This window comes from Colossoma macropomum, unplaced genomic scaffold, assembly GCF_904425465.1.
Source record: "Colossoma macropomum unplaced genomic scaffold, Colossoma_macropomum, whole genome shotgun sequence".
NCBI lineage: Eukaryota > Metazoa > Chordata > Actinopteri > Characiformes > Serrasalmidae > Colossoma > Colossoma macropomum.
The window spans coordinates 22584642-22599585 of NW_023494789.1; the positions used below are offsets into that span (position 1 = coordinate 22584642).

General features: G+C 35.3%; 1 protein-coding gene across 1 annotated transcript; it reads right to left on the bottom strand.

Annotated features, from left to right (window-relative positions):
• Positions 1-8072: 8072 nt before the first annotated feature.
• Positions 8073-12944, bottom strand: LOC118807454 (chymotrypsinogen B-like). The gene is made up of 3 exons (XM_036569465.1): positions 12902-12944; positions 10021-10256; positions 8073-8222 (listed from the first exon to the last, which is right to left on the bottom strand). The coding sequence occupies exons 1-3, from the start codon at positions 12942-12944 to the stop codon at positions 8073-8075; spliced, it is 429 nt and encodes a 142-aa protein (XP_036425358.1).
• Positions 12945-14944: the final 2000 nt, after the last annotated feature.

Sequence of the window (14944 nt, forward strand, 5' to 3'; positions counted from 1 at the left end):
TGGCATTTTTTCCCCACACAATTAGTCTTTTTAGCTTTTATTTCCTATTTTTGTTGATATCAGGAATTCTGTTTACACACATGAAAATTAAATTTTAACTTGTATGTGTTTAATTTTTTATATCAGGAATTCAATTTGCCCCTGTGAAAATCAAATGAATTAGTGAATGCTTTATTTTGACTCACGTGCAAATTTAATTCCTGATATGAAAAATGCATTATTTATTACTTAAACCAGTAACATGTGAAAAATGTACAAAGGTACAAATAATATAAATGTTCCCTCAAAGGTACCACAGTGGTCTGAAGGTCTAACAATGTACTTTAAATACATTTTCCTCTGTAAAATGAAAAGCCTGGAGACAAGACAAGGTCCAGAGTCTTTTTCTTCTTGTTCAAGTACAAAATGTATACAGTGAACACAGTTTCTTTAACTCTTTTCTCTTTCAGTCTCAGCCTGTAACAAAACTGTGTATTTCTACAGCTCAGATTACAAACGCAAATGTACACTATAATTACACTGTCGCACTGTCCTCTATAACCTAAAGTGAATATGAACTCCATATCAGTTGACTATGTCACAGATACCGTATTTCTTATAGATGGTCAAAATCTGGATGGAACCTCAGCTGAGACTGGAATCAGGTATGACTACAAAATGGCAAATTAAAATGGTAAAATTGAATTTGAATTTTCATTTTGAGCCCAACATTGCATATATTTAAATTCAAACATACATATATAAAGTAATTTTGCATATTACATTTTCAATGCAATTTTGCTACTGATATGCTTCCATATTATTGGTTTATGAGCTGAAACACAGATTTGTTTTTACTCTGTAACATTATTACAAATTTATTAAATATACTGTATTGCAAATGAACTCATTTTAAAGTAAAAGTACTATGATTTAATTCTGCTCAAAAAGGTACAGTTACAGGGGAAAGTGTACTCAAATACAATAATGAAAGTAAATGTAACTTTCCATCTCTGTAAACAATGTACATTTCACATAATTTATATATAGATTTAAGTAAATACTCAGAAGCCTAAAAATGAATATTAATGTATTATATATAATATATATATATATGAATATTAAGTAGAGCGGTTTAGGCCTCTTTAGCCTGCTATATTTTGAAGGGGAAATCCACCATTTTTTAAAAAAATTCTATATAATTAAATCGATGCAGTGTCATTCAGAGTGGTTTGGTGTGAAATGGCACCCTCGGTGGTCCATGTGCTTAGCAAATATAAATAAAAATATAGCCGCAAGCAGCAATGAGCGGGTTCAAGCATGCAATAGCAGTATGGGCCCTTCTGCAGGTTTGGCCCATTATGCCTAAAAAGACCTCAAGCTTTTCGTTTAGCCCATTAGGCCTAAAAAGGCCTCAAGCTTCTCGTTTAGCCTATTAGGCCTAAAAAGGCCTCAAGCTTTTCGTTTAGCCCATTAGGCCTAAAAAGGCCTCAAGCTGTGGGTCTTATTTATAGGCAGAGTGAATAGAACTGAAAGGAAGTCCGTTCATCAAAAGGCCTTCAGTTGCCATAAACAACGATCAGAGGTCTTTAAACACATTATAGGTTTAAAGTCATATGTACTGATCTACACTGGTTTGTAGAACATCCAAGACGTTGTCAACATAGATGTCAAAACTACATGACTAATGGCAGCATTTCTCACATAGTAGCACTTGCACAGTGGATTGGTTCTATATTTAAGCCATAATGAGGCCCAATGCACTCATAACCACAACATGGTTTCATTCTTGATCAGGGACCATATCCAAAGAGGTTCACCAAGTTTTGGTCAGAATGACCTTGTGATCTTTGTATAATAAGCCTTTGTATAGTGAAATCTTTGAATGAATAAGCCAAAATAGAAGACAAGCAGTGCAATTTTTGACATAACATGTAACTAGAAAGTTGTTCATGAGAGTGAACTGAGTCACAGGGCACCATTTTTTTATCTGTCGACCTTGTAATAACATTGTAATAGCATTTTAGTTGTTTTTTAAGTGTTTTTGAGTGCTAAAGCGCCCCCTAAAGGTCAATCTGGACCAACATTGGCCAAGACCATTAGAGTCCTAATATATAACATTATTGCAAGTTTGGAGATGATCTGACTAATGACTGTTGAGTTATAGCAAATCAAGCTAGCAATGCCATGGTTGCAGTAATTAATTGATTGATTCTCAATACACTCAGTGGAACAGTCAAAATGTTTTGGATAATTATTGACGATCAGTGTCTTCTGAATCTTAAGATACTAATTTGATGAAAATTGGCAAAAAATCCAGAGACTAGTTCACAAGAATAGGTTTTTCACATTATGCAAATTAGCTCAAAAACTAAGTGGGTGGGGCTAAAAGTGACCCAGATGCACTTATTCAGCAAGTCCCAAGGAATCAGCAGAATACAGAATTTTGTCTCTATCTCACTCTGATCGAATGTTACAGGCAAAAATATAAGTAAAGTTGAAAAAGATGAAAAGTTGAAACATAGGATTAAGGAAAGTATGAGCTCAGTGAAAGTGGGTCAGAATTAGCGAAAAGGCCACAATATGGTATGATTCTTGATCAGGGACCATATCCAAAGATGTTTACCAAGTTTTGGTCAGTTTGACCTTTTGACCTTTGTATAATAAGCCTTTGTATAATGTAGTCTTCGAATGAATAAGCCAAAATACCAGACAAACAGTACAATTTCTGACATAACATGTAATTAGAATTTTGTTCATGTGAGTGACCTGAGTCGTATGGCACCAATTGTTTATCTGTCGACCTTGTAATAACATTGTAATAGCATTTTAATTGATTTTTAAGTGTTTTTGAGTGCTAAAGCACCCCCTAAACGCCAATCTGGACGAAAAGTGGCAAGCACCATTAAAATCTAAATATGTAAAATCCTTAAAGTTTGGAAATGATCTGACCAAAAACTGTTGAGTAATAGCAAATCAAGTTAGCAAAGCCATGGCCACAGTAATTAATTGATTGTTCCACAGAACACTTAGTAGAAAAGTCAAAATGTTTTTGATAATTATTTACCTACACATGCCAAAGGATTTTTTCAGACCAAGTTCGAAAAGATTGGATCAAAATCCAGATACTAATTTGAAAAGTAGCCTTTTTAAACAGTTAATGATTACAAAAAAGCGATGTAGTTTTGTAATAAATATGCATTTGCAGAATTGTTTGGAATAACGTACTACATATGATACACAAGGATTTTCAAGCAAACTTGTAATAAAATAGTAATAATATGTAATAATATGTTCATTTTTGTGAATAGCGCCCCTCAGTGGTCAAATTTTTTCAAACTTGATTGTTTGTTAGAAAGTCACTATGTGTAGAGATCATTCAAGTTTCATGATGATTGGTCAATGTTAAGCCTGTCAAAAGCCTGCTAAATGCTGATTGGCCGATGGCGACCATATACTTCAAATTGTCTTTATGGATTCCCTTATAGTCTGGCCAGCAGATGATATCTGCAAAGTTTCAGCCTGATCGGATGTAGGGATGCTGAGAAACAGCCATGTAGCATTAACTCCGCCCCCTAACGACATATGCGCACAAAAATTGACTGGCTACCTCAGAATCTTCTCCCAGATGTGTCTGTCAAGTTTGAAATTTTTTGGCTGAAGGGTTGTTGAGTTACAAAATTTTAAATTAATTCTGAATTATTTTGAATTTATCCAGAAGGGTTCATTTGCACATGACAGCCATGTTGTTTAGAAAAGTCAACATTTTTTTGATAATTATTGAGGTTCAGGCTCTTCTGAATTTTTTGACACTAAAAACATGAGGATTGGGCAAAAATTGTAGGACTAATTCGCAAAAGTAGGTTTCGCATATTATGCAAATTAGCTCAAAGTCTAAGTGGGCGGAGCTAAATGGTCCAAATGGCAAAGTTGTTTGGTTGGACCCAAGGAACTAGGAAAAAAATATGGCTTGTCTGGCAAAAATCTGGTTTAGGAGTTATAAACCCAAACGCGTTGACCTGCGCTATAGCGCCCTCTTGTGGCTGACTGGGCTGATTCCTTGCACCTGAGTAGTAGGAGGGAATACTACCTATTGACCAAGTTTCAAGTCTCTAGGACTTACAGTTTGGGCTGTGCATTCCTTTTCAGGGAAATCTTGACAATAACAATAGGGTTCAATGCATTGCATGCTTGAACCCTAATGAAAAACGATTTCTATATAGAAAACTGAGTTTAGCCTTAACCTTCAACTGCATCTTAGCAATACAGTGAGAAAAGTATAATGTACTAACCAGATGCCTACAGTGATCTAAAGTCTAAAGGTCTGAGCACTAGTGAAAATGTTTCTATTTGGCATTACTTTCTAATTTAACACAATGATTTTCATTAACAAATCATATTATTAGCTTTACAATTTGAGTGGAAAGTAAAATATTTTAAATTCAAGAATTTCAGAATTTTATTATTTGGTGGCCCATTTACTTCAATCACAGTGTGCACTTGAACTCCACAAGTTTGTGCAAAAACCTCAAATGAGCAGATCAAATCCACCTGAAAGGTGCCTGAATGGAAGAGATAAGGAATCTGACCTTTTTGTAAAAAGGCCTTTATGCTGTCAATGTCACAAGTTTGTGCAAATTTAAAAAGTGACCTAGAAATAGTGCAGAATCTTGCATTTCTATTTATTTTCTGTTTCTTTTTATTTCCAGGCTTAAATGAAAAATAAAAAATTGCAAGATTAACAAAGTGTCAGACTTTTGGACCTCACTATAAGTACACACTCACCTCTTCCAGGGCAGATCCCTCACTAATGGTGATCTCAGAGGTAGAAGGGGGCTCTGCACTCTTCTTAACAAGCCACATGATCTTGGTCTTGGTGGGGTTTAATTAAAGCTTGAGGCTGCTAAAAGCCTGCTGAATTTGAAGCAGGCTATTCTGAAGTGATAGTGAGATTGATTCAGTGACATACAGGATTGTGTCTGCAGAGTATAAATGAATAAGGGAATTATTAGCAGCATTGGGGGGAGGTCATTTTTAAATACTCAAAACAGATTGGGACCTAATACTGACCCATGGGGTACATCTTTACTAACAGGGAGAGGGTGAGGGAGATAATGATCAAATTTTACATACGGAATTCTATGAGAGAGGAATAATATAGTTACAGGAACCAACAGATTGAGTCTTAACAAACAGCATTCCTCTGTCCTCTCATTCTCCTCCTGCAGCTCTTATTGGGAAAGTTAATAAAGGTGAACACCATATTATACATGACCAGCAGAGGGCAGCAGTAGTGCATTCACTGTGCAGTTCAGCAGCAGATCCATGTTCACACAGTATCAATACAATTGCTGACTCTTATTGACTTGATAGAGATTCTGAGTCAAATCAGATACATACTGGAAAATCACTGACAACAGTGTAAGACATTTGTAGAGGGTCCATGTTCTACATTTTCCTTGTATTTTATTTTTTCCCCAGGGTCAACAACATTTGTGTGGTTTTATGTACTAATTAATAGGTTCATATCTGTAAACGTGTTACTTTTGTAACAATAACAATGAATTCAGAACCAGCTGTTTTATGAGTTTAGATTTCACAATAGGACTGTATGGTCTGGGGAGTGAAGGATAAGTTTAGGAACTTTATCAATTTTCACATCAAAATCTTTAATTCAACAAACAGAGGCAGGTTTGATTTTGAATTATTTAAATATAAAATGAATCAGCCTTCTGATGATTTACTTCTTATATAATTCTCTGATGTTTTGATGTAATGTTAATATTTAGTGTACATGCAAAGGTTTGAACACCGGTGGTCAAATGACACATTTTGTTGATTTTCTAAGTGAAAATAAGTAGTGAACATACCCTGGAACAAACTTAAGTCTGGGCTTTTTCTGCAAGATTTCCTTTGTTATTTCTCTGTATTTGCTGAGATTAACATATCAGAAAATAAGTACTATAACTTTTGTAAAGGCCACATTTTATGTTATTTATTTCCAGTATGATCAATTCAGTAAACAAACAGTAATACTGCATTAAAATATGCAGACATGTGTTCTCTGTATGTGTTGTGATGTGTTAACTTATTTACACTTAGAACATCAAAAAAATCACAGTAAAATTTAACCACTGGATATTTTTATTCAAGCTACATTGAAGCATCATTTGATTCAGTTCAGCACTAGATGGCATAGTAGTCCAGTGTAAAAGCCCATGTCTTGCAAATCACCCCCATATAAAATATGGTCATGAAATTTGACCAGAGGTGCCCAAACTTTTGCATATATTTATGTTCACCAGCTGCCGGTTTTCTGTTTAACATAAAGGTTTAAAGTGGTTTTGAAGCTACAGCCAGATCTCCTCCAGAACTCTTTCCACACCTTCTTCTCCATCTCCAGCCTCCATGATATAACAAATATTATCATTCAATATACTTGATATAATCAGTCATTAATAATTGCAATACATTTTAAATACGTATGCTTGGAATTGAAGTAATAAACATTTCATTCCATTGGATCTGTTGTTCGGCTTTACCTTTATTGTTTGTAACTGCAAATATTGTTTATTTGTGGCCAGTATTGTTATTACTTTCTGTAGCTCATCCTTCTGTACTTTCAACAGTTCTTCTCTCAGATCCTCTTGGGTACATATTAATATTATAGAAATGATTTCTAGTAGATTAGCCATGATTCTTACTTTTGAAAATTGGGTATGTGTCTATTCTGTATATGGATCATGGATCATTGTATATGGATCATTGAACTAAATTATTAACAGCAGCCTAACTGTAAAAAATAAATAAAAAAAAGTGAATAATTCAGAGGTTTATGCTCTGATTTATTTAAACCCAAGACATTATTAGGGATAGAAATGAGCTAAATATATACAAAATCATCTTTTACAGGCTACTTTCTATTGAAAGGTTTCTGTCCCAAATAATACTTATATTTTGTTGCATTCTTATGTGTTTTTAAAGATCCTTTTTATTCATTTTAAAATGAAACCATTTAGATGTATCACAATTTTAATATTTAAATAAAACACTTTATCCCAAAAAATGCTGCTCCACGTTTTCATGTCACTATGGAAACACAGAGTTTTAGTTTGTAAGCAGAGCCTCATTTTAGCCAAGCCTGTGCATTTTAGAGTAGGAAGTGAGGCCGCATCCCTGTCCCTCATGGCCACAAGGTGAGCAGTTAGATCCCATTGTTTTGAAGTAAATGTGTCCCCAAGTCTGAAAACCAATGTGGAACATTAAGAATTATCACTACCGAAACACAGATTTTGTGCAAATATGTAATAGTTTTGTGTTGTAAAGAAAAATATGTTGATGTTGTGTGAACTGCTGTTCAAAGCTGTGTTTGCTGGTCATGCACTGCCTGCGTTTTTGAGTTCAGCTAAAAATGAGCTAAAATTGTCACTACTAGTCAATACTGAAACAGTCACTACTGAAACATTCGGTAAAGTCTGGGTAGTATTATGACTGTTTTGGCAGTGACAAAATGAAGGGTTCAATTATTTGTTTTACTGTAATAAACATAATTAAGGTTTAGGGTCACTCAAAGCAAAGGTATATTAGTCTAAAGATCAGTTAAAAGTCCCAAATTTCTTTCAGTTATGAACCAGTTTGAACCAGTTCAGTAGAATCATCCAGATCCAAACAGAACTATCTTACTGCTGTGTATGTTGTTATTCCTACAGCAGAGCAACATCATTGTATAGCTACATTAACTTCTGGTAGTGAAAGTCAGCTGCTACATACTGCAGGGGTCAAAGGGTATAACTGTTAAATCATCTTCATCCAAATGTGAGGCCTCCAAGACCTGAACACCAGAACAGACTCAGCTTAAAGTCAGATTTTAACGTCATCAGCTTTCAGTTAATACATCATACACTTCATACAGTAAGAGGTGGAACCATATTTTCATTTGAATTTTTCTGATCCAGTGACCACTGTAACGTTCATGTCTAAGTGTGGTGTACAGAATTAAAACACTCACAGGACAGAGATGTGTTTATGCTTGTAGGGAGATCTGAGATCTCTTTATTATCACACAACAGAACACATCACACTGATCTCTGCGCTCACAGATTCGCCACATGAAAGATCCAGTCTCTGTACAGTGGGTTACAAATGTCCATGAAGACCAAGGGAGCCGCATTAAGATACTCTGAGCCACCCTTAAGCACTCCATACAGCTTTCTTTTCCAGACGAGGCTCCCACCAGAATCACCCTGTAAATACACACAAAGAAGTAGTTTCTGGATCATCTCTGTGTATGTTAAAGTCAGAAAACATGACTGATGTAAGATTGTGAGCAAACATACTGAATTGGTTGAAACACCTGGATACTTAACACAAACACAGTAACCAGGGACATGGGGGGCTGTTCTGTAATGGAGGACAGTCATATGGTCTGGTAGGTTGACACGCCATAACTATGGTGTCTGCAAAGCGAAGCTGTTTTGCGGTGAAGGGATCTGTGGATTGACAAAGAGATGATGGGAATTTTGCTGCACGATATCATACATTTGAAAAGCACATCTAAGTTAATCTTACTCATCCGATCTGGTAGACAAAGATTTGTATTCATCCAGCCGTAAAAACAAGCTTGATGGCCACCAGGCGGTGCAGTGCAGCCTTGAAGAGGGAGCTGAATGATGGGTAAGTGATCCTGCTTGCCTTTTTTCAGTTTCAGTAACATGAGATCATGACTTTCCTTTTCATCAAAAACAAAACTGTCTGTCATCGATCTCCCGCTGTTCTTCATGATCACGGTCAGAATGAGCGTTCACAATTACCTTTAAGCTCCTAACAGCACAGAATGAGAGAATGAGAACAGAGATGAGTTCAGAGCACTTCTGTACTAGACTGACGGCATTTCTGCATCACTTTCTACATTCATTATGGAATGTAGTGCTCTATCCTCTTTACACTCTGCATTCTGAACAGGATGAACAATGATGATATCAGAATCATATCAGTATTTGCAGATAATGTAAATGAAATTAATGTGACAGGACAGGTGTTTAGATTTAGCTGATATTTGATGATGTCATTATGGTACTCTGAAAGATCAGAATGTTTAGGTGATGCTGGACTGCTACAGCAAAGTGTCTGCATTTTTTTATTTTACAGCATTTGTTAAATAAATTAACAAATTAACAAATAAATGTTATTTCTCAGTAATGCTAATCCAGGTGTATTTAGTCTCACTTTCTACATTTACTGTACAAAAGACAGAGAGCACCCTTCATTTATTAAGTCTTAAGTCAAAACAGCCACAAAGTACAAATCATTTATTTTTCAGGAGATATTTGTGAGGAGATTAGATATAAAATAATCCACCAACCCACATAACGAAAAGCAAAGTGAAAATAAGTGAGAAAATAGGAGCTTCCAAAACTGATTAAAATATACAGTTAGATAATATGTTTTTTTTGTAATTTTCTTCTTATTAAAAAAAGTCTTTCATCACAATACCATTCAATTGCAACATATACCAATACTGTAATTTAGTTGTAGAAACTCATGCATATATAATCCTTCTGTTGTAATCCATGCTTTTCTTATGCATTAAATAAATAAATAAATAAATAAATAGAGATAAATGAGCAGATTAAAAGTTCCAGTTAAATTCCAGTTAAAAACTTGAGCAAAAGTATTCAATACAAAAACTAATTAAATATGAATTTTAAGCTAAAACAACTATAACCTCTGATCTTCCAATAAAATTAGGTTATCACTTTCTTCACATGAAATCTATATATATATCACAAATGGGGAATCATTCTTTTGAGTAGACAGAAGGGATGGGGGTGTGAATGTCATACAAATTAAGTTAGTTTTTCCATAATAAAAATTTCAACCATTATATCATGCTGCTCATGTAATTGAGGGGTTCATTGTGATGGTGATTGTTTTCTGACTTGCTGCTAACAAGGTCTTTAACTATTTCTTATAGTTTTAACTCAAGGCAAGAGGGCTTTGTATGATTTTAAGGGGCCCTCTCTCCAAAGCTTGCATATTTACGTGTTTAAATAGTTCACTGAAAGTGTCACAATGAGCAGCAGTGATGACCCAGTCTTGAGAAATCAGAGAACCTCCACAGCGCACTTCATCAGGACAGCCTTTACGTTCCAAAATCACATGATGCTGACCATGATGCTGACCAGGAACTGGCCCATTATGATCAGTTGCATCACCTCCTAGTTCAGGATGATGAGGATCCACATAAACTCTCTTCTGAACTTCCCCCAGTGCAGCACCTTACAGAGAATTACAGAGGAAAAGAGTTAACATTAACAGACCATCAGTGAACTGAATCTTCATTACCTTATTCAAAGCTATAAATTCTATTCTATGCAAAATAAACCTTCATTTTGTAAATTCAGTAATAAAATCAAACAATCATTGATAATGAGCCAAGTGTCCAAAATGCAAATGTATTAATCACAGAAACAGTAACATAAAACAAGACAAGAGACAGATTCATAAACCACACTGCCAGACTTACTGTGATAATAAAAGTAAATAACATGGTGGTAACATGTTTGTTAATTCATAAACAAGGATTGCAGATGTGTTTTGCCGCTTGTGTGATGTGAGGTGTGGGGGGCATGTTTACTTCATTTAAATATGGCAGCAGTGATTCATAACAGGACACAATCCTGCAAAAAAATAACACCTGATCCACTCTGACTGTAATATTCCACTTTAAGGCTGATGTGGATTAAAGGAGATTTTCTACAATGTTTCCACACACACACACACACACACACAAACACACATACATACACTCAGCTGATTAACAGATACATTTAAAAGACACACTTTGATCTGTTTGGACTGAACATAGGAACCTTCTACACGAGCAGGATTTCAGATCAGCACTAAGTTTTTCTGTAAGAAATACAAATGTAGGTGTTACAGAGGAAGATCTTTTTAACAGATTCCTCTCACACTCTCAACACACACTGGACTTAAAACAGCCTCTTCTTCCTGCACTCAATATTTAATATTTACTAGTGGAATTTTAATTTTCACATGTGTAAATAAAAAAAAAATCAGAAATAAAAGCTAAAATGATCATTAGAATTTCAGCACATTGATTTAATTTGTAATTGTGTGAAAGAATACCACATGTTAATCTTTAATTAGTAAAACATGGTTAACATGTTAATAAAAAATGGTACTGATTATAAAGAATTGGAAATTGGAATTATTACCAATGAGAAATTAATTTTTACATGCTAAATTATCATTTAAGATGTTATAATTTGATTTTTATATACATGTCTTCTTTTGTTCTAGCATAAACTACATTTTACAATAAAGAAACATGATTGAACAAAACAATTTGCATTATTTTCAGAAATTCTTCACTTTCTTCACAAATCGTTTTTTCATTTGTTGTTTCTCTTACAGTGTTTATTTAGTCACCTGCCGGGTCTTTTATATGTATGAGCCCATTTACATATGGGTTTTGATTGGCTCTTGTCTACAACACACTACAACATCGCTACCAAGGGCGCCTCCTGGCCTGGACATCCAGCTACAGCTACTAATATTTTAACAAGCCCCAAACCTTATAACCTCACACAGAGAGAGAGAGAGAGAGAGAGAGAGAGAGAGAGAGAGAGAGAGAGAGAGAGAGAGAGAGAGAAAGAAATTGAGATTTGGAAAGATAGAACGCTGAAACTCTCAAATCTTTCTATTTCTACACTCAAATCTGATCTGTTTCCATATCAATCTGATCTGTTTCCAGTTCAATCAGTTCAATTATATATATATATATATATACACATATATATATATATATATATATATATATATATATATACACTAGATTTTTGCTTAACTCACCCTTAAAACTGGTAAGTTCTGCTCTCTTTCAGGAGTAAAATATGTTCTAGTGGGGCCATTCTCTTTTATCACTGTCCCACCCAAAGGATTATGAATAAAGAAACCAAAAGCAAATATGAAATTACATTTTTAATGCCCACCAATCAAAGTCTCAGTTTAACCAATAACTATGACTGTGAGGGGTTTACTAAGCATCTCTCCCTCCTGATCCACCAGCACACAACACACCCTGAGACTCCCAGCTAGTTCTCAGTGCTGATATAAGAGCTTCTCACCACTCTTGTAGGAGAAGTTTGAGTTCATGGAGTCCTACATTAGCAGCAATACTGTCAGCATGTTGGAGATGAATGTGGGGAGAAACATTATGTGGATTTAAGGCTTTGAAGAGCATGAACAGCCTGCTTTAAATATGAACGCAGCCGACGTAGCACAAAATCATCTATAGCATTTAATAAATACAGTAACTACAAACAGTTATGCAATGTGGCACAATCATCAGCCAACACAGTGAAACACTGAAGGCATAAATTCTAGAAATCACTCGCATTTTAAAGTTATGGTGGTCGTTATTGCTTCTGTGTGCAAAGCAAGTGATTTTATTCTCTTTTATTAGGAACTCTGAGTGCTTTTGGTTGACTAATGAGCCAGTGTCTCCTACTGCAGTGTTTGACTGACATATAGCAAATGACTCAATGGTGAGTGTAAAAAATGCTGACTGCTTTTTCAGTAAAAGACTGTATGAAAATTTGTACACAAAACCTCAACATTTAAAGAAATCAAAGGAAAAGTTTTCCAACACTTACACAACTTACTCTTTGCCTAATGATTTGTGGTTAAGACCATTAAAAGCTTAATGTTTTGCAATTTTGGGCCCATTTTTTGCCCAGGAGTGTACACCATCTTAATGCATACAAGTCAGGGTCCCCTTTAACAATCTGTGCTACAACTCTTTACGGGGAAAATAAAACATGGATCACTTGACAAGTGAAATAAAACATCCCAATCTTTGGGCTAAAGTTATTTAATATAAAGTACAGCAGCAACTCACCTGCCAACACCAGGAGAAAGAGACTCTTCATCACACTCATCATTATGGTCTTCCTCTCTGTGTCTCATGCTAAGAGCTCTTAAACCCTACACATCACCAACCAAGTTAAGCAATCAGACTCTTACACTGTAGCTCAAACAGCCACCACTTACCAACAGTCCACTGAGGATGGTTTGCGTGTAAGTGAAGATACCTCATAATTCCAGAGACTTTCTCAGCTCACACTAAGCCTCTTTGATCTCAGATATGAAATGAAAATGGAAATCTTGCAAATTTAACAACCACCACAACCACTTAACACTGCAAATTAAATCATTAAATAAAAACAAGGTGAGTGTCTACAAAATAGCAGTAAAACAAAGAGTTTACTTTAACTAAGTTTAGCTTAAACTGTTTAAGATGTAACATGTGTTTAACTTCTCAGGGACAACAAACCTGTTAAGGATTATCTCAAGGAAATAAATTTGGACAGATTTTACACCTTCTCTGTACTGAACGATGCTGGTAAATGGTACTGGCTTTAGACATTACTGCATTATGTCTTGTGGTTTGATTAGAGAAAAATGTGTTTTCATTCATCTACAGTTACAAGTTTCATAGTTACTAGAGCTGATCTTGGTGTTTCTTTGGTATTTCTTTTTCTTCTTTCTTGTCAGAAACTGATATTAAAAGAATGTTCATAGAGGGCTGTTCAGTTCCAGCTGTAAGCACATGCAAATGAGCTCCTGCCTGATAAACTTTATAACACCAAATTTATGATGAATTGGCTCATAATAGAGATGACCTGAACATACACTAAAGATTATTTGAGTGTACACTGGAAGTTATTTGAATGTACTCCAGTGATTATTCAAATGCATGTCTGGACTGGCCATCCGTCAGTCCGGGTACTTTCCAGGTGGGCCACTGTGCCTTTTGGACTAAAACAAATATCTTTTTTTAATGACATAAAACAGGTAGATCTGCCCATTGGCCTAATCACATATTTAAACACCTCCCCTTTTGCGTTCAGTCCTGGCTTTATTAAACAAAGCATATGCTAATAAGTCATAGTTTATAATTAACCAAATGTTTGTCCATGATAGGGTTGCAGAGAAGAGCAGGTTATTTAGAAAGCTGCTCTTGTAGCCCAATAAGTTGAGATGAAATTAATAAAATGATTAAGAAAATATTCATTGTAACAGAGAGATCTGCTATGTTTTCTTCAAGCCTGAACCACCTCAAAAATATTATCTTTGTTTCTCAAAGATAATGACAGCACTGCAGCAATAAACAGTGATTTCAGAAAAGACAGAGTGCAAAGTTATGGCAGTATTTTTTAGACATGACACTTAATATCTGGCTTCACTTGGATTTGCTGCATGGACTCTCCTGTTCTGTGGAAACATCAGTAGCAAAATTCTAATGAAAATGTAATATGCAAAATGGCAAATGCATTTGTATGTTTGCATTTAAATTTCCCACTTGTGTATGCAATGTTGGGCACCAAGCGTAAAAAATCTAATTCAATACGGCCATTTTAATTTGACAATTTGTAGATTAGTACTGACATTTCATTTACACAGAGTTTTAGGCACTTTATAAGTAGCTTAATTTAATTTGAAATGTATTTCCAGAATTGCATAGTTGTGCCTCTTGTGATTACACAATAATAGTGTAGTAATATAATTAATGTAATGTATGCATATTTGCACTCTTAAGTAATGTATTTGAAATTGTATCATCAAAGAGAACACCAAGCTACAGGGACTCTTCTCTTTGCAATTAAATATTTTTGCCTACTGCACTCATACTGTGGCAAAATGCCTTTGAAAATGATTGCATTTTAATTTTCATTGACTTCCTAACCTGTAACCCATCTTACAGGCTTTATCTGACTGAGAGCAGCGAGGAAGTCTGTAGGGCGGCTGTCACCGCTATTCAGTTCAGCTTGGCCCTGGAAGAAAAAGCATGGACCTGCTGGAAGAGCAGCATGGTGACCTGGCAACACTGACCACGTACTTGACCATGTGACCATGGTTTGGGCAGGTGCTGGTGGCGTGG

Coding starts and splice junctions, on each gene's coding strand:
- LOC118807454 (XM_036569465.1), bottom strand. CDS start 12,944: ATGATGAGTGTGATGAAGAGTCTCTTTCTCCTGGTGTTGGCAG. Junction 10,257..12,901: donor CTTTCTCCTGGTGTTGGCAG/GTGAGTTGCTGC, acceptor ATTCTCTGTAAG/GTGCTGCACTGGGGGAAGTT. Junction 8,223..10,020: donor TCAGTGAACTATTTAAACAC/GTAAATATGCAA, acceptor GTGTATTTACAG/GGTGATTCTGGTGGGAGCCT.